This window comes from Crassostrea angulata, chromosome 3 (genome assembly GCF_025612915.1).
Source record: "Crassostrea angulata isolate pt1a10 chromosome 3, ASM2561291v2, whole genome shotgun sequence".
Classification (NCBI taxonomy): Eukaryota; Metazoa; Mollusca; class Bivalvia; order Ostreida; family Ostreidae; genus Magallana; species Magallana angulata.
This window is the reverse complement of record NC_069113.1, coordinates 21,450,063-21,468,872: the sequence shown is the minus strand read 5'-3', so window position 1 is coordinate 21,468,872 and position 18,810 is coordinate 21,450,063. Positions and strand designations below refer to the sequence as shown.

The 18,810-nt window shown below is 33.2% G+C and overlaps 2 protein-coding genes across 2 annotated transcripts; one reads left to right on the top strand and one right to left on the bottom strand.

The window, feature by feature from the left end:
• The first annotated feature begins 111 nt into the window (after positions 1-111).
• On the top strand, positions 112-5,914 carry LOC128176446 (nuclear nucleic acid-binding protein C1D-like). Its single transcript, XM_052842799.1, has 5 exons — positions 112-362; positions 1,522-1,588; positions 2,970-3,025; positions 3,417-3,597; positions 4,845-5,914. Exons 1-5 carry the CDS (start codon positions 174-176, stop codon positions 4,919-4,921), a joined length of 570 nt encoding a protein of 189 aa, XP_052698759.1. The 5' UTR covers positions 112-173; the 3' UTR covers positions 4,922-5,914.
• On the bottom strand, positions 5,833-18,378 carry LOC128176445 (cilia- and flagella-associated protein 36-like). Its single transcript, XM_052842798.1, has 8 exons — positions 18,222-18,378; positions 16,437-16,501; positions 15,463-15,573; positions 11,528-11,769; positions 11,149-11,305; positions 10,649-10,789; positions 8,282-8,524; positions 5,833-7,991 (listed from the first exon to the last, which is right to left on the bottom strand). The coding sequence occupies exons 1-8, from the start codon at positions 18,322-18,324 to the stop codon at positions 7,707-7,709; spliced, it is 1,347 nt and encodes a 448-aa protein (XP_052698758.1). The 5' UTR covers positions 18,325-18,378; the 3' UTR covers positions 5,833-7,706.
• Between the last annotated feature and the right edge of the window lie 432 nt (positions 18,379-18,810).

Genomic DNA, 18,810 nt, shown 5'->3' with positions numbered 1-18,810 from the left:
ATTCTGTCAACGGAGAATTAAGATATTTTTTTCATTTTCTTTAAACTATTTTCCCGGAATTTCAATTAGTTCATTATTCATATTCACAGTGCGCCCATAGCTTCCGTTTTATTTTTCACACGAGGATATTGACTTGTTATTTCTTCGTCTCTTGAAATGGATGACTGATATGTATGAATATATATAGGAGGAACATTAACAGTTTTTTTTTTAACGAGAGCGCTATGGCAACAAACAAAAAAACTGCGAACATCCCAGATGAAATAAAAGAAAAATTAGCGTCTTTGGACACAGCACTTGCACAGATAGAAACTGTTTTTCAGCCTTTGCTAAGAACCAGTCAATCTGAGCTCTATGAAAAGGTGAGGTTTATACTAGAAAGAATTCATGAGTCTTCTGAAATTTTTATGATTCATTCATAGGGGAGAACCTTGTCCGATCTATTTTACATGAACAGGTTGGGCACAACCCCCCGTTTGGTGGTTTGAGTCCCATTTGAATGTTAAATGCCCAAATGGTATACCTGCTTTACCTACCAAATGGGACTCATTTTTCGTTCATCGCGGATGACGTTTTTCTGAAGAAAAAGCGCATCGTGTTTACCTCCGGGGCTAGTACTCTGACATGTTTTCTTCATTATAATACACTCGTTTAAAAAATTCTATGTGTCGATTTTTCCGCACGGGTGTTTAGAAAAAGATCAAAATGTTATGCATCCCTGAAGTCACGTACAAACAAAGTGTTTCTGTCTCCAAAAAGATCGATTTTATTAAAAAAAAATGACATGGCCTCATTCTTTCGATTCCTATCATCTGTGCAAATGAAAAACAATTGCAGCCAATCAAAAGAATGATTTCTAGGTGCACGCCATCACCTAATTTTAATATGAGGGCATGTTCGCTTAATAAAATAATTTTCTCTAAAAAGTACTTTAAATCTAAAATATCGAAAATTTTTAACTCTAAACTAAATATTGACTAAATTAAAACCTTGTACCTTTGGTATTTTTCTAACAACCTGACTGACTTTAATAGCAGCATTTTACTAAATTAAAAGCAAGTTTATACCCAAATTAAACATTTGATGTACGTCAGTATTTAGATGACTGTTTTCATTGGCTCCAATTGTTTTTCACTTGCCGTATGATAGGAATTAAAAGTAAAGAGTTCGAGGAATGAGGCCATGTCGTGTTTTAAATAAAATCGATCTTTTTGGAGACAGAAACACTTTGTTTATACGCGACTTCCGGGATGCATAACATTTCGATCTTTTTCTAAACACCCGTGCGGAAAAATCGACACATAATGGGGTTTCAGCTTATTCTTTTTCCCCATACATCATTAAAACTCACTAATCTTGCCTTCGTGAGTTGCCATTACAAGAGTTGTTGAAAGGGGTTGGATCATCGTTAGATACCCACGGGTGATTGCGTCTGGGGCTGGATAGGTGTCACCATAATCTTTAACTTAGCTTTATGGTTTGAAACAGATTGAAAATGAAAAAAACTTTGTTATTTTTTAGCTTGATGCAATGGATAAAGCAAAGTTAGAGTTGGCGGGGGTTTACACGATCAACTCATTATTCTGGAGTGAGTACAAGCATGTTTTATTTTCATCATCATTGTGTAATTTTTTTTTTAAACTTTTTATCGTTTTTAGCTCACCTGAGCCAAAGGCTCAAGTGAGCTTTTCTGATCACAATTTGTCCGTTGTCTGTCCTTGTCGTCGTTGTAAACTTTTCACATTTTCATCTTCTTCTCAAGAACCACTGAGCAGATTTCAACCAAATTTGGCACAAAGCACCACTAGGTGAAGGGGATTCAAGTTTGTTCAAATGAAGGGCCACACCCTCTTTAAAGGGGAGATAATTAAGAATTATTGAAAATTTGTTGGTATTTATCAAAAATCTTCTTCTAAAAAACTATTCGGCCTGAAAAGCTTAAACTTGTATGGAGGCATCCTCAGGTAGTGTAGATTCAAGTTTGTTCAAATCATGGTCCCTGGGAGTAGGGTCAGGCCACAATTGGGGGATAAAGTTTAACATAGGAATATATAGAGAAAATCTTTAAAAATCTTCTTCTCAAAAACTATCAGGCCAGGAAAGCTCAAATTTGAGTGGAAGCATCCTTAGATAGTGTAGATTCAAGTTTGTTCAAATCATGGTCCCCGGGGATAGGGTGGGACCACAATGGGGGATAAATTTTCATACAGGAATGTATAGAGAAAATCTTAAAAAATATTCTTTTAAAAACTATTAGGCCAAGAAAGCTCAAATTTGAGTGGAAGCATCCTCAGATAGTGTAGATTCAAGTTTGTTCAAATCATGGTCCCCGGGGGTAGGGAGGGGCCACAAGAGGGGGATCAAGTTTTACGTAGGAATATATAGAGAAAATCTTTAAAAATCTTCGTCTCAAAAACTATTAGGCCAGGAAAGCTCACATTTGAGTGGAAGCATCCTCAGATGGTGGAGATTCAAGTTTGTTCAAATCATGGTCCCTGGTAGGGCGGGGCCGTGATGGCGGTTTGAATTTTTACATATGATTATATAGAGAAAATCTTTAAAAATATTCTGGGAAAGTTTTTGGTCCAAAACTCAGTACTTAGTGTGAAAGCACAGGTTATGCAGATTTAAGTTTGATGAAACCATGATTCCCTAGAGAAAAGTGGGGCCACGAAATGGGGGGGGGGGGGGGGGGGTATATAGGAATAGAGAAAAATCTTCTTACAGGTACAACAACAAAAGGGGCTTGATATTTACCCCCAAAAAAGAGGTGGATAAAAATTGGCAGATTTTTTAATTTATTTTAGCAAGATCTTCTTAGTTGTCAAGATATTTTGATATTGTAAAGCTAATTTGATCAGAATTAAGGCAATTGTTGCTCAGGTGAGCAATGTGGCCCCTTGGCCTCTTGTTTGAGTAAGTTTCAACAGCAAATGCATATTCATAATGAGATTTGATTTCCTTTTCAGCATACCTGAACATTTGTGGTGTAAACCCCAAAGAACATGGAGTTAAACAAGAATTGGTAACTTCCATTTATTTTGTAGGAATAAATCTTGCAAGGTTATACCATGTTTGATTGCAACTACATATTGAGGTTCAATTGAAAAAATACTGTTTATATCCTAGTAAATGTGTTCATTTTCATTAAATATATCAGAAATAAATTAACCTCGTAATTCTTAACTTTTATGTCAATCAAATTCAATATTGAATTGCCACTGTTTGAAATTAGCACAGCGACTATTAACGAAATGTGACTTAGTATAACTTTGTTTCATTTCATAAGTGCACATGAAATACCAATTTAACTTTGACATTTTCTAGTTTAGTTTTGCAAATTTGTCAACTTCATCACATATATATCAAAACGCAGTTGTGTTTTTACAAGCAGTTCATTAAAAAAATTATTGCAGGACAGAATTAAGAGTTACATGGATCGAGCCAAAAACATACAGGACTTGGCTAAGGCTCCAAAAATTGACAAAGCAGCATCCAAGAGGTTTGTAAAGAGTGCTTTGTGGAAGGCTGCCCAAAAACAGGCCAGTGAAGCAGACAAACAAGGGGAGACCACTCCTAGCACAGATAAAACTGAAGGTATACAAAATAGTTTTAAAAACTACAGATACCTTTTTTGTCATGAATCATGCATAACTTTTGAATTTTCAAAAATACATGGGATGGTAGCATTTAAAGCTATACACGCTATAATTTGCGTCAATTTTGAATAAAGGAGAAAATGTATGTGTTTGATTACTAATAAAAGTTACCTTTATGCTGTTAATTATAATGCTCAATTCGAACACGTAACAAATATATCAAATATTAAACAATAAAAAATATTTATTTTCCTGCCAGGAAAGTAATGCCTCCACGTGAATATCAATCTATCACGTGATATCGACAGCTAAATTTAGTCTATCATACCAAAACTGGTGAAGGGTCAACATCTTCATAATTGTGATAGTTTCACAAAGGAAAGGATATTTTCAGTAAAGCATAAATTTGTCCAATATACGAGTACAAACAAAAGAAAAAAATACAAGCCTGTGAGTAGATATGAATACTTCCTTTAAAAAAATGACGTAGACCTGTGTTTTTCCCCTATGTGCTATTTATAGATCCTATAAGTGTTAATGCAGGTTAAGGGTATTGTGAATGACAAACGTATTTTACTCATTATACATGTATGTATTTCAAATTAACAACTGTTAAGCATATTAAAAATCAAGTTGGTTATTTAATTAGGCAAACAATAACGACCACCTAGTTCTCCGCGGACATGCGCAATGAGGTCGGTTTCGCTCTTCCTTCATCAATATTCATGAAAAGGTATATTTTCCTGGCAGGAAAATAAACAATTAAAAATCTATATCTTTGTAACGAGATGGAATTCACCATTGTAATTTACAGATTAAGGATAACTTTTATAAGTAGACAAACACATGCGTTTTCACTGTCATTCAAAATTGACGAAATTATAGCGTGTATATCTTTAATTATTAGTTAATTAATCCACGTCATCAAAATTCAGGCTATATATTGTTTTTATGTCTGTCTAAAATAGCATTAGTCAAATTATGACCATCTTAGCTTGACTATATATTCAAGGTTAAAAAAAAAAAAACTACCAGTAAATTGATAAATATCATGGTCATTTAGATGTGTATGGTTAAATTAGTGTCATACAATAATGCTGTGCTATAAAGCAATGATTAACACTAAATTCATTTTCCAACCAATAGATGTCGCCTTCTCTTATTCATTGTGATTATATAGAACAGGAGCATAAACAATTTTTTTTAAAGTTAATTTTGTGCCATTAAACTTTTTTATTTTTTCAGCCCCATCAACTTCGAAAGCTGACACAGAAGATTCAAAGAATACAGAACCACCGTCAAAAAAGAGGAGAAAAAGATAACCCGATCATCTAAATGTACTTTTGTTTTATTTATATTAAATTCCACGCTGTTGGAGTTGGAAAAAAGACCTCAGAGTATATTCATTTACATTTTAATTTGAAGAAAAACTGAAGTCAGCAAAGAGCTATTGCAATTTTTGTAGAATTATTTCTTATGGTACATGTATACATTCATTCTGTCATCTTAAATTAGCTCTTAGTTTAAAGAAAAACTAGTGATGTAAGAATACAATGATTCGCCTTTTGACATATTAAGATTCGAGAAAATACTTGAAAGCTTATAATACAATGTACATGCATGTACTGGTAAAGATGTGTTTCCATACAGTACTTAAGGATAAGTTGTATCGAGTGCAGTTTGATTTAACAATAACTTTCAAATTTGCTATTCTAAAACATACAAGTGTATTGAACTAAGTTTTTAGTATCTAAAAATATAAACACGTGATTATGTTAATGTTTTTATTTTTATTATACAGATGAATTGTAATGACTGACTCAATAAACATCTATTATTACTAGTTTAACTGTATCATTACCTGGTTGTTGATAAGCTTGCAAACTTTAAAGGGACACTAATTTTAATCAAATACAACCTGTAACTGGATCATTTAGTCAATACATGTTCAATGTATATATATTTCATATCAGTTATTTAAAATAAACAAAAGAGCAGTCAAATCGCATAGCTTCAATTCTATAGGAAGGTCTTTTAACCACATGTAATTTTTAAAGAACATTGACAATCAAGATGGCGCAAATGCCCATTGGATTAATAATGAATTTTAACCAACACAAAGAAAAAAATACATGTAGGTCCAAGTGTTGATGGTACGTATCAAACTACTGACCAAGCTAAAATGCCTTTTGAATAGGGGACACATATTATGATAATAACAACTAAGAAAATCTCATATTTCTTTCTTTATCACAGAAATTTCAGAATTTCACCATAAAATACAATAAGTGAAGAAAAAAACCCCAAAAAACAAAGACAAATCACAATTCCGATACATGAACATACTGTACAAAAATCACATTGGCTTTACCTTAATGATAAATAAATGTACGGCGAACTTAATACAGCTGTATGTTTGTAAAAATTCTTGAATATTGAAACATTTTTTGGTTGTGGAATAAAACTCAAGATACATCTTTTTGGACAGTGTAACTTCAAGGTAATAACTATAATGCGCAACAAAGAAATTCCGACACTTCATACGTTTGGTACAAAACGATTACCAGTATAAGAGAATCTGTGTAAGAATCTAGCTGTTGTCATGGTGATTAAATTATCTCACCTGAACTCCATTTTGAAAAAAAATAAACTTTGATTAAAACCATGCACAGCATAGACCAACCATTGAGCAAAAAAAAAAAAATTAAAATGAAATAAAAAATAAAAGATGAACATTTCATACCACCTGTAACAACCTTAATATCACATTCAACATTCTTGCTCCTGAAAACAAAAGAAACAAAACAAAGCACCATCTTAATCATACAAACTGAAAATTAAGACTATGGAATTGTGGGATAGACATTCATAACATATACATGTATCTTGTAATGGTGATCTCTTTTTTCTGTACATAATGCACTGTACTACCAAGTTTACAATGAAAAAAAAAAAAGAAAAAAGAAAGCTATAATGCAACAAATGCTCAAAAATGACCCAACATGAAATCTCATCAACATATGTGTAATTGTATGGATATTTATAAAAGATGTTTTTCATGGAGAAAATGTGTTCAAACTGTTGGTGCATTTTTGGAGAACAATGTAACCAATTCAGATGATAGAGCAATTGTTTTAATGCACAGTACCCTTTTGATTAACGTGAATCTTTGTGATATAGGCAAAGTAAGGAAACAATTTTTTTGAGGAATGATAAAGGCTATAATTTTAAGAATCAATAAAAAAAAAAAATATATTAAATAATCATAACAGTCAAATCTCTTTCTACAAGGTGTAAATATTTATGAGACAGCTAGGGACTACAATTTTGGAGATTAAATATCCAAAATTTAGAGGAATTTAATCACGATAGAATAGATGAATTTCTGGTGTCTGTAAATGTTAATCGAGACAAAAATTAAAGGTTTAGGTCCCCATAAATATAATAATCTCACAATAAAATGGATTCTTAGAAAGACTCACTTTAACAAATTTAAATTTTTTACAAAACATGCATGTACATGTAGCGCATTATAAAGAAGGTAATGAAATCAATACAATGTAATATCAATCGATTGCTTGACATTTACTCGAATATTGAGTAAGTTAGACATAATTAAACACTTGCACAGAAAAATCCCAAACTGAAAACATGTGAGCATAAACATTTTTTCATATAAATTAAGCTTATGTATTGCAGATAAAATAGGCGCAAGCTGTAAAACAATTAAATTTTAACTCTTTTAAAAAACTCTAATATATGTTTTAAGCAGCAAAATATTTTAAGCAAATATAATCTTCTATCATTCTAAACCCATTACCCGGTATTCATCAAAATCTTTGATCAAATTTGATATTTTGAATTATAAACAAACATCCAATGAAGTTTAACATTGCACCACAACTTAAATGAAAGTGACCTGAACGTGATGAAAAATGCAAATTGCATGGTAAAAATAATCAAACTACAATAAAACATTGAAGTCCCTTTTCATACTAATCCACACTTATTCTCTATCAAACCACATGCAAAATTTTAGAATGGTAATAACATAAGAATCTCAGGTGCATGTCTCAATCAAACGCATTTAAATCATAATTCTCTCTATTATTTTCCTAACATCTCTGCTTTTAGACGATCTGCAATAGCTTTTCTCATGGCCATCTTTTTCTCCTCCTCAGGACTGAGTTTATCGGATTCATTAGACGGTCCCTCCTGCATTGCGGATTTTGCCATGCGAGCGGACATTGGACGTTTTGGCTGGGATTTCTCTGCTGCTAACAACTGCTTTTCTCTTTCTTTCTTCTTCATTTCTAGCAGTTTATCCCTTTGTTGTTTTAAATATTCCTGCCTCTTTTTCAGTTCATCTGGATTCATGTTTGACATGGCAGCCTAAATTGTTGATAGAAAGTAATATGTACAATTTCATTACATCAAACATTATGTATGTTCTATGATTTTGTAATCTAAGCGTCTCAATTGGCTTTAATCAGCCAAAGTTGTTGAGAGAACAAGACATATGCAGAACAAAAACACAGTCTGCTTCACTGAGAGGGAGAACTGGGAGAATTCTATCTACATGTATTAAAATGCAGAATTACATTATTCTAAAGAGAGATATCATTAAAACTCTCTCTCTCTCTCTCTCTCTCTCTCTCTCTCTCTCTCTCTCAGAAACTTACAGCTGCTGCCTGCAGGGCGGGAGATGAGGACTTATTCTGTGACGTGTCGGTGTCTGACTGCTTGAGCCAGTTTGCGGCAGCCTCTGCGCTGGAGATCTGAGGCTTCTGTTGACCCACAGACGGTAGTTTCTGGGAGGCGATGGCAGCGGTCACACTAGCTGTGGGGACAGGTTCTGCTGGTTTTGGGGTGGGAGCTGCAATAGGAGCTGCAGCAGCAGGTGCTGGGGTCACAGATATACTTGGCTGTCAAAAGAGAACAAAACTTTATTATTGTTTAGTTAACGGTATAAATCTTGATTCTTAATTATCAAATGCTTTATTAATTCTCTAAGTTTTATGCAGATGCGTAGAATGGAAATTGAATTCATTTTTGAATTCATTTGATGCTAATGGTTTGTAAACAGTGAAGGATGCTAATAACTAACAATTTCTGTGGTCTCCATCACTCCAAAAGTGAGAATTTTAATATTTTTTTTATCTTATTTAATTTTTACTTGATACATTCAGATGGAGATTATCAAAGTTATCCGAAATAAATAAAAATTAGAACATTCTCATGACAAAATATTACATAAAAAAAAAATAGACCTTTACTTGTATATCATTGTAATTCCCAGCATATTTCCTGATACACAAGCACCTAAAGCAATCTCCTGCACATAATAACATAACAATAATCACTCCTATACATATCCTCAGTAGTTACATGTACACATTGATGTACCCCACTGCATTACTTTGTCCGAGTGATAACTAGGTGATAAAAACCCTCATCAAAAGTTATGTATCATACCTGAAAACATAAAGTGAACCTGCTGAGTAACTATTTATTTTTAGTACTCATCTACATGAAAAGGGACCTATAATTGTAGGGCCAATTTCACACTTTCCCAACAGATAACATTTTGATCACACTTGTGTACATGCTGAACTTTAATGTACATGTATCAACATTTCTATATAAAGTCTTTATCATCTTTATATAATGACTGCTATGGATAAATAGTTCCAATGGATAAATACCTGTAGCTGACCAGTACATGCTTTATTCTTTGGTTCTGAGCGCTATATTTCTGACCTATGTCAATAAACATGGAGTCTGACTCGTCAGCCACAGAGCTTTTCTCTACCACAGAGCCCGGTGATACAGGTAAATTTTCATAATTTTTGTCTCAAACTTGTTTTTCATTGAGATTCATGAGATTTTGCCATAAATCTGTGTAACATGAAATGTACGTGGTACACCAAGCTACTCGCATTTCTCTGCTTTTAAAATGATTTTGTGTTCCGTCTTTTGACAGTTACCTGCACCAGTCAGGTGACATAACTCTTCATTTTTTGTGGCAATATTCAATGAACAGAATATGATTTTACATTTTAAATATACAATTACTGATACAAAAAGATCATTCCAACATGAGTTTTTCCTAAACTTCCTTAAATTCACAAAGAAATGCTGGATTTCTGTATTTACCAGTATTTATGTTAATTCAGCTCACCTCAAAAAATAGACAAATTGGGAGACTGTATCCTGCCAAGAAATCAGGGAGTACATTGTACTCCTTTTTAAGACTTAATGCATGATACTAGATCCAGTTTACATTATTATACTTAAAATTTGGAGCATCATTTTTATTAAGGAATATATTAGTATCATCTAATGAAAAATATGTTACACATTAAAGTAACAAATGGCAAATAGGGGAATGTTGTAAATATATATCCAAATAGGAATTCACAACAGAGCTCTTTCTTATCATAGTTAGGAAAAATATCTGATTCTAAAAAAACCTCAAGTGCATATTATTCAATCCATCTGCTGACTGATTATTCCAAGAATGCACTGAACCCAGTCTTCTGTGAAAGCAATAGGAGACTTGCCGCTGACTTGAGGAGACTTATCACTGACTTGAGGAGACGAATTGCTGACCTCTGGTCTATGCTGACCTCTGGTCTATGGGTACTTAATGAGACTTACTGCTGACTTGAGGAGACTTACTACTGGCATGAAGTCTGTGGGTGTTAATTAAAGGACACTATTAAGTACTGATTTGATGTCTATGGGTGCTAAAGGAGACTTACTGCTGACTTAAGGTCTGTGGGTGCTATAGGAGACTTACCGCTGACTTGATGTCTGCGGTTGCTATAGGAGACTTACTGCTGACTTGATGTCTGTGGTTGCTATAGGAGACTTGCCGCTGACTTGAGTCTGTGGGTGCTATAGGAGACTTACCGCTGACTTGATGTCTGTGGGTGCTATAGGAGACTTACCGCTGACTTGATGTGTGCAGGTGCTACAGGAGACTTACCACTGACTTGATGTCTGTGGGTGCTACAGGAGAATTACTGATGCTATAGGAGACTTACCGCTGACTTGAGGTCTATGGGTGGTTTTGATGGTGGTGGTTTAGTGTTCCCAGCTGGTGGTTTGCTGGCGTTCGCAGCTGGTGGTTTGCTGGCGGTACTGGTTTGTGGAGTTTGTGAGCCCAGAGACAATCCAAACAAAGCCTAAATGATATTTCATTGAAAGTCAGACTAAAATCTTGTTGCAATTATGCAAAACATTTGTATTCATAAACCTTTCATTAGTAAAAGTTTGCAATTATGACAGCATTTGATGATAATGGATTTCTTTTAACAAAAAATAAACTTTACTTATAGATCATATACAAGTACTCCAATAAATATGCATATGTACATGCACAAGAACCAATATTCAAGTAAAGTTTATTTAAACCAATATTAGTATGTATTGTCTTTGCCCAAAGCAAGAGGACAAACCAACAGATTTTACTTTAATTTATACAGATCTTCATAAAATCTGGAAATTAAGTGATAATTAAGATCTCATCTTGCTGTTTTCTGACCTCATCCAGTTTGGCTTTCTCTTTAGTTTTTTCCTCCTCCAGGCGGGAGTGCTCCACTTGGGAGATCTGGATCAGGCTTTCCATTTCCTTCTTCTCTGTAGCCTCTTCTTGGGTCTTCTTCTTTTTCTGCTCCTCTTCATACTCTCTTTTAGACTGTCTGCAGTAGAATTTTTTTCATTTCAAAATGTCTCGATGCACTGTACTTATAAAAAAAAATTTCATCTGCAACACTGTATTGATGCCACAGTTTCTTCCCCCACCTTTTTAAAGGCTTTTTTCTTGACAAAGACAATTTTCAAAAAAGAAATTGTGACATAAATTTAGCCTTTATTTCTAAGTTCTTGTCTAATACCCTGTCTTTAAACAAAAATGTTCTTACTCTAAGACAGCTTTTAGGATTTCATCCTCATTCTGTGCTCCATATTGCTCTTTTGGTGCAGGGGCGGCTGCAGGGGGTGGGGAGGTGGGCTCTGATTTTCCATCCTTCAGACTCTCTGGGAGGGCCCCCTGCATCTGCATAATCATTGCCAGTGCTTGCTGCTGTAGTTCAATGTTCTTCTGGACCATCAGTCTCACAAAGATCCCATAATCCTCTGCAGCAAAGAACTGCTCGAACAAGCTCTGTCAAGGGAAACAATTCAGTAAAAATATTTCATGTTTTAACGCAATGATGACAGTTTTTTTTCAAATATGTAAGACTTCATTTTGATAGTAATTTTTATAAAGTTTATTTGAATATCAATTATTTTCACACTAGACATCAGTGAGATGGTGATCATCTCAAAGGGCCTTGCTTTTAGATATGCAGGATGAAAGGGCCTTGTTAAGGACTGTGTATATGTGTACATAAAGACCATTTATTACTTACTTCATGGTCACTGCACAGACTTCATTCTTATTCGCTAGCTGACAGTGGTTGAAGTATGAACAGAATAGAACAATGGATAGAGAATGAACATGACCTCTTGCTCAAAGCAAGCCTTTGACATTGACCTTTGACTTATGATTATTAACACTCCTTGTGTACAGCATGAATAAGATGGGACCAAGGCTAGAGAGAATTTGATCACAGCAATGATTGCGCATAGAAAATGACATCTGACCTGGCCTAAAAACTTATTTCAAGGCCACTGCAAGTCATTTACTCAAAAGCACTCTATGGATTAAGGGGAGAGAAATTGGCTCCAGACAAGGATTTTATTTACAATTACATATTGTAATATGTTTGACCTTGACTTTTGACATACAAAATTGATTATAGGTCAGTGAAGGTCACATACTGCATTAAATCAATAGTAAATCAAGAGTGCATTTAAGTCAGAAAGTATGCTCTTGTTAAGTGTTTTTTGACAAATGGATGGACAGAATTAACACTGTTGGGCACCCAAAGAATGGGGCCCTAATAAATAATATGCTTTCCCTTATATGGAATGATATAGTTGTAAATTATTTAAACATTACACATGTGGCTTAATGTCATGTGTTTTAATTTTTATCATTTCTTTTTTTGGGGGGAAGAAATCACTTCACATATGCAAAATTACCACAGTGACAAACTGCACAGTGCAAACTTTTGGAAGAATGGTTATTTTTCAACATTTTCAATCTTCACTTTTGAGATTTCAGAAATTAAGTCACTAATTTTGATTAATCTCATTAAGTTCTGAAATCATACAGACCTCATATGAAATAATTAGAAAACTGAACAGATAAAATGTTAAAATTTAAAAAAAAACCGAGATTTTATTTCTCTTAATCAATTTTGCATAAGTATCACACTGAAGATTCTTAAGGTTTTAATAATGACTTTGTGTGTGATTTTTGGTGTGATAATGCATGAACAACTGTGCCTCACTTACTCTCCAATACTCCAACTCCCCCTGCATACAAATAAATTAACACATCAAAATTTTACCAAATGGATGGGCAGTAAACTCATTTTGTAGTAATCTGTGTACAAAAGTCAATGAATTTTTACACTCAACAGACTAAAATGTAACTATCTTTAAAGTTTGGGTTTAAACAGTATTTTTTCTCTTTAAATAAACAATTTTGGCATAGCTTTGTTACAGAGATAATTTGGACATTTCTGTATCATGACAGTTTCTCTGGAGATGAACAATAAAATTTAAGCTATTTATTACAAGTATGACTTAATTTATTATACACGTTTTCTTTCACTATGTATATTTATCTTGATGTCCAACAGCTTAATGGATTAGGTTACTGCATCAAATATTGACTTGTACACCATATGCCTGGGCTTTTATATTTTATACCTCGATCTACGTGAATTTTTAAAATCCACCTTTAAACTGTCAAATATTGTAAAACCTGAAATTGTTAAAGTGGGGACTATATTTCAAATGCAATGTTTTCTCTTCCACTCTCTCTCATATCTCAGGGTGTCCAAAACACTTTAAAAAGACAATGTTCTAAATTTTGGCACGACAATAATGGCAGCATGCAAGATCGAGTACACTTTGGTCTTTTAAAATAATACACATGTATCTTAAATTAGTTTTCCATGATCTGGTTATCATCAAGAAAATCAATGCTTTCAGGATTTCAAACTGACAAAACCTGTACATATATGTATAAACACAGTTTTGGTGACTTACTGCCTGTTACATGTACGTTTGATCGAACATGACATTCAAGCAAAGCTACTGTCAAAGATGTTGGTCTGACAGACAACACAATTATGGTCTACTGACTGATGGACTAATCATTAAAGGAGAAATAACATTCTGGGGATTATACATGTATCAAAGATTCTTATCTGCTTCAGTTAATCAAAAGTCCTATCACCATGCTGTGACATATACATGTAATTAAATTTATATACTGTACCACTAAAAGCCAAAATCAAATTAGCAGACCATCCTTTTAGTCATATTAAGAACATATGAATATCGATCGATTCCCATTGAAATAGAATGACTTAGTTATTAACCAATTTTTTAAGAGAAACACTAGCTGCTGTTTTACCAGCTTAAAACATATCATTTAGTTTTGGAAAGGACTGCGAACGATAACATTGTGTAGCCGCCTCACTAAAAGTCATTTTTTGAAAGTTGTCTAATTAAAGTTAATTTTTTATAATAATGTAAACATTTATGTATATTTTCATTTTATATAAATGATTTGGTCAAACAAAGAGAGATAACTTTGTATTTTGGGTTAAAATAGCTCATTTCATAATATAAAATAACGGAAAACGGAAATGTTTTTTAAAGCGGAAACAAAAATTCCTTTTGAGGGAATTTAATTATTGTTATTTAGCATATTTTTACCAAAGGGTTTGTTGTTTCACGGGGGGAACATGAACATATGTCTACAGACCGCAATACGTACATTCCAAAAAAAGAATTTTGCTTTGTAAATTTTCGAAAACTAATTAACAGATATGAATTACCGGTAATATGAAATTTTACTTTAATATATATCGTAAATATGTTATTAAATTTTTATGCACATATTGGCCGCTAAATAATATTTTCCTCACTCATAGAGACCGATCTCAATGAAATTTTTATTAGACCCCGTGTTAGCAAAACTTCTGTTTAAAAATGAATAATTTGATTACAAATTTTATTTGATATAAATTGATAAGGATTTGATTATACTTTTTAGTAGAAAACTTAGTTTTTGAATATCTGATAGGAATTCCGAAATATTTGGATGTAAAATGTAGGCGGGAAACGGGCGTTAGCGTTCACAGTTCTTGACTGTGTTTGTATTTCAGTCCCGGCCTTTAAGAAAGAAATCAATACCAAAGATTATAGGCATGTGTCAAATAATTCTCTCAATATAGGCTAAAGGTATCAGTTAAATATACAATACATAATTAATGTCTTCCACATGGGAAATGGTGAATCAAATCTCCATCACTTGATAATGATTATCTTCATTATTTCTCTCTGAGCATGCACTCTCTTGATTGCTTTTTCAGATAATTCTCCAATGACCTTGTAATACATGTATATGATACTCCATCATGACCTGCATTTTTACGTGATAGAAAATATTTATTCTTGGGGACCCTTTAAAATGCAGCCCATCAGAACAGTTAATCGATCTCTCTAGTTTACATACATGAGATAACAAATTAATTTTTAATCTTGATTTCTGACTCTTTCTACGTCGGTTAAATCATAAACTGCATTGGCATTCTCAGCTCTTTTATTATTAAATAACCTCAAAAAAAGATTTAAAAAGCTGATGTACATATCACAAGCACATATAAATTGATCAGTTAAGGTGATCAAATTTCAACATTCTTTTACGTTATTGCAAAATACAAGTATTTACCTGAAACATTTCCTTGATGTCCTGCTTTTTATTCATGTCATTGAGAGCTGTAATGATTTGATCATGGCTAATTCCAGTGTCTTTCATGAAAGCATCTAGCAATTTCTGAATCTGAAATAAAGCAGTTTTCAATTTACATACTGAATATTTCATTTCTGTATTTTCATTTGTTATCAATCAAAAGGTAATGATAGCAATAGTTGCATTGAAATATTATACCCGGTATTTGTATTACCTGGTAATATTTCTACTGAGTATGATAACCTTTATTTCTAATGGAAACTTATTGTAATTCATAGCTCTGTAAAAACTGACAGGACGGAAATTTACACGCCCCATTTATTGATATGTCGATACCTACAGCTACCTAAGAAAAATTCCGGACTACATGAAATAATCAAGATGTCAGACTCAAATTCGACAGTTTTCTTTTAGGTAATGTACTGATGTACATTAGCAGTAAGTAGGTAAATTTTAATTAGTTTTACACTCAATTTATCAAATTGTCAAAGGAAAGATGTATAATAAACAATAAAATGCTTTGTTTGATGATCGATTCATGTGGTATATGAATCAAGGTAACAATCATTGCAAAAATAATTTACAAAGTGGGTTATAAACTGTGGTTTCATTAATATTCAAGGGTATCAATTTTCGTGGATAAAGTGAAAGTCACATGTTCAAGGATACGTAAATTCGTGGCCAATGATCCTTTCAATACAAATTGATAGTAGAAACTGCACTTCAATGAACATTTAATTTCATGGATAAACTTAAAAACGAAATCCACGAAAATTGGTATTCAACGAATATTGATGAAACCACAGTATTTTTTCTGCAAATTAAGCAGCAATGTCACCTTCATATCCCATATGAGTCAGCAAAGAAAGCATTTTATTGTTTAAATACTACTTAGATATACTTTTCTGTTTCACAGGCTGATTTTTGGTATGGATATATGAATAATGACTTACAACGGCTTTGTACTCTTTATGAACTTTTTTGTATTCATCACTATCTTCAATGCTTGGATCAAATACTGTAAAAAAAAATATCATAGAAATGTAAACTAGTAATACCATGAATACTGCTGTCACAATCTTAATCAAACATGAATTTGTAGATTATCATCCTATATCTGAATCTTTGCCTTCAAAACAATCATTGACAATTTCTTAATTATTTTGAGAGAGGGTTAACATACATGAAAGAAGCAAGGCATATGCATGTTTTAAATATTTCTTACAATTTTTAATGTGCAAGGCAATGAAATATATCATATACAGCTAAAAACAATCTGATTCAAATTCGATCCTTCAGGTGCTCATGTTTGATATGAAGACTAGTAGCCATCAAGGAGCATCAGCTCCAAAAACCTTCATCTCCTTTAACATCTAAAAGCTATTGCTAAGATTCAGCATCCTAGCCTGTCAAGTGCATCAGTATCACAAGGTGCATCATTTAAAAGGCACCTGCTCCCAAAATCTTAACCTGCTCCATCATCTAAAACCTAAGGCTCAGATTCAGCAACTGAGCCTTTCAAGTGCATAAATTATAATCATAACTCATAAGATGATCCGAACAATCCATTTAAGTATGATGAAGATAGGACCAGTAATAAAACAGATATGGCCATCAAATATTACCTGCTCCAAAAACCTTAACCTCCTTTAGCATCTGAAATTAATGGCCCAGATTCAGCATCAAAGTCTTTTCAGTTCATAAGTTGGCCAAGATGCATCATCCATGCAAGTTTGGTGAAGACAGGACAAACAATTACTTGTATACAGGAACTGATCCCAAAACTTTAACCATGCAAGGATGGATGCTAACGCTGGAGGTTTAGCATAATTAAGCTTCCCCCGACTTTATCTTGGTAAAAGTAAGTTTAAAGTTATCATATAATTCAAAATAGGGTGTACATGTGTGTGGGGAGGGGGGGGGGGGGGGGGTCTGAATATCCGAAAAAAACTTAATGATTTAAACTGCATGTAGATGTTTCACTAAACCGAAACATCATATGAAAAGTTCATGTATCTTTTTTTTAGGGGATTGATGTTTTAGACCCAGCAGATTGCTGACTTGAATACAAATGAATAAAGCTTTCTCCCCAAAATAGTAACTGTAAACCAATTTTTCTTCCTGATGAATTTTTGTTGCAAATTACTGGAGTTAAAATGCATGGTTTACAGCAAATAATTTTTGCAATTAAGATGTAGATTATATAATTTACTAGAGTCATTTCATGATGACGTGTTTGTGGCAAAAAATATGAAACATGACTCTAGCAGACCATGTAAAATTCTTGCAGGTAAACAAAAGTTGGTGTACAGTAAACATTTGATAAGTTATGAAATTAAAATAACATGTAATCAATATATGCAAGCCCTGTCATCGTTCTATATGTAAGTTTAACCACAGAAATATGAAAAATAAGGTTAATATGAATTCAATTAAACATTTCCAACTTAAAAAACTAACTCTTCATGAATTTCTTTTTTAATTCAGCCCCAATCAATTTTTAAGACACATTAATCAATTGCTCGCAAAAATCAGTAAATGTGCTTGAATGACATTACCCCTTAACTATCAAAGGCCATAATTAATTACTTCCTAGATAAGTGATAAGGCTTATTACAAAGTAAAAGAGAAAATCGATTTCGATCGGCGGGCACTGGCCTGCATCGACATGTCTCGCGAATGTTTGAATTCAAACGATAAAATATATGCGTTAAACAAATGGACAGAAAATATCTTACTTAAACACTTTGCCTCCATAAAAGTCAAGACTGGAACCTGGAAAAACGGGTTTCCCAAGAAACACAGCAATTCATCATAAACATAGTCACCTCGCTTCGCCATCTTGTTATAAAATGACGCCAAGTCTCGCGTTTCTAGGGATTTTGTTCGGATTTCCTTTTGATTTTTCCTTGCAGGTGCGAAAATTATTGTTAGCTTGTACAAAGTTTAAGTCGATTTGCCTATGATTATTTTCATCACCGAATAATAAATTATCTTATTTTTTGTTTCAATCCGATTGTCAGACCCTCTGAGAGGCTTTAGATAGAAACCCCATGATTCTAAAAGACGCAGCAGCTCTTGATTTCAACTGATGCACGGTTCTCAAAATAAAATAAAATTATCCAAATGCCGCGATAAAGTTTTATGATGTTTATCAAATCTTTAGGAAACAATATGAGTTTAAAACTTTAACTTTTGTTTGTTTCAACAATTTTACATTTCAAATCTGAAAAAATAAATTATACTAAGGCACCCAAGTGGGGGGGGGGGGGGGGTACATGTATTTTGGAAACAATTTATTATTTTTTTTATTTATTAAAATGAATA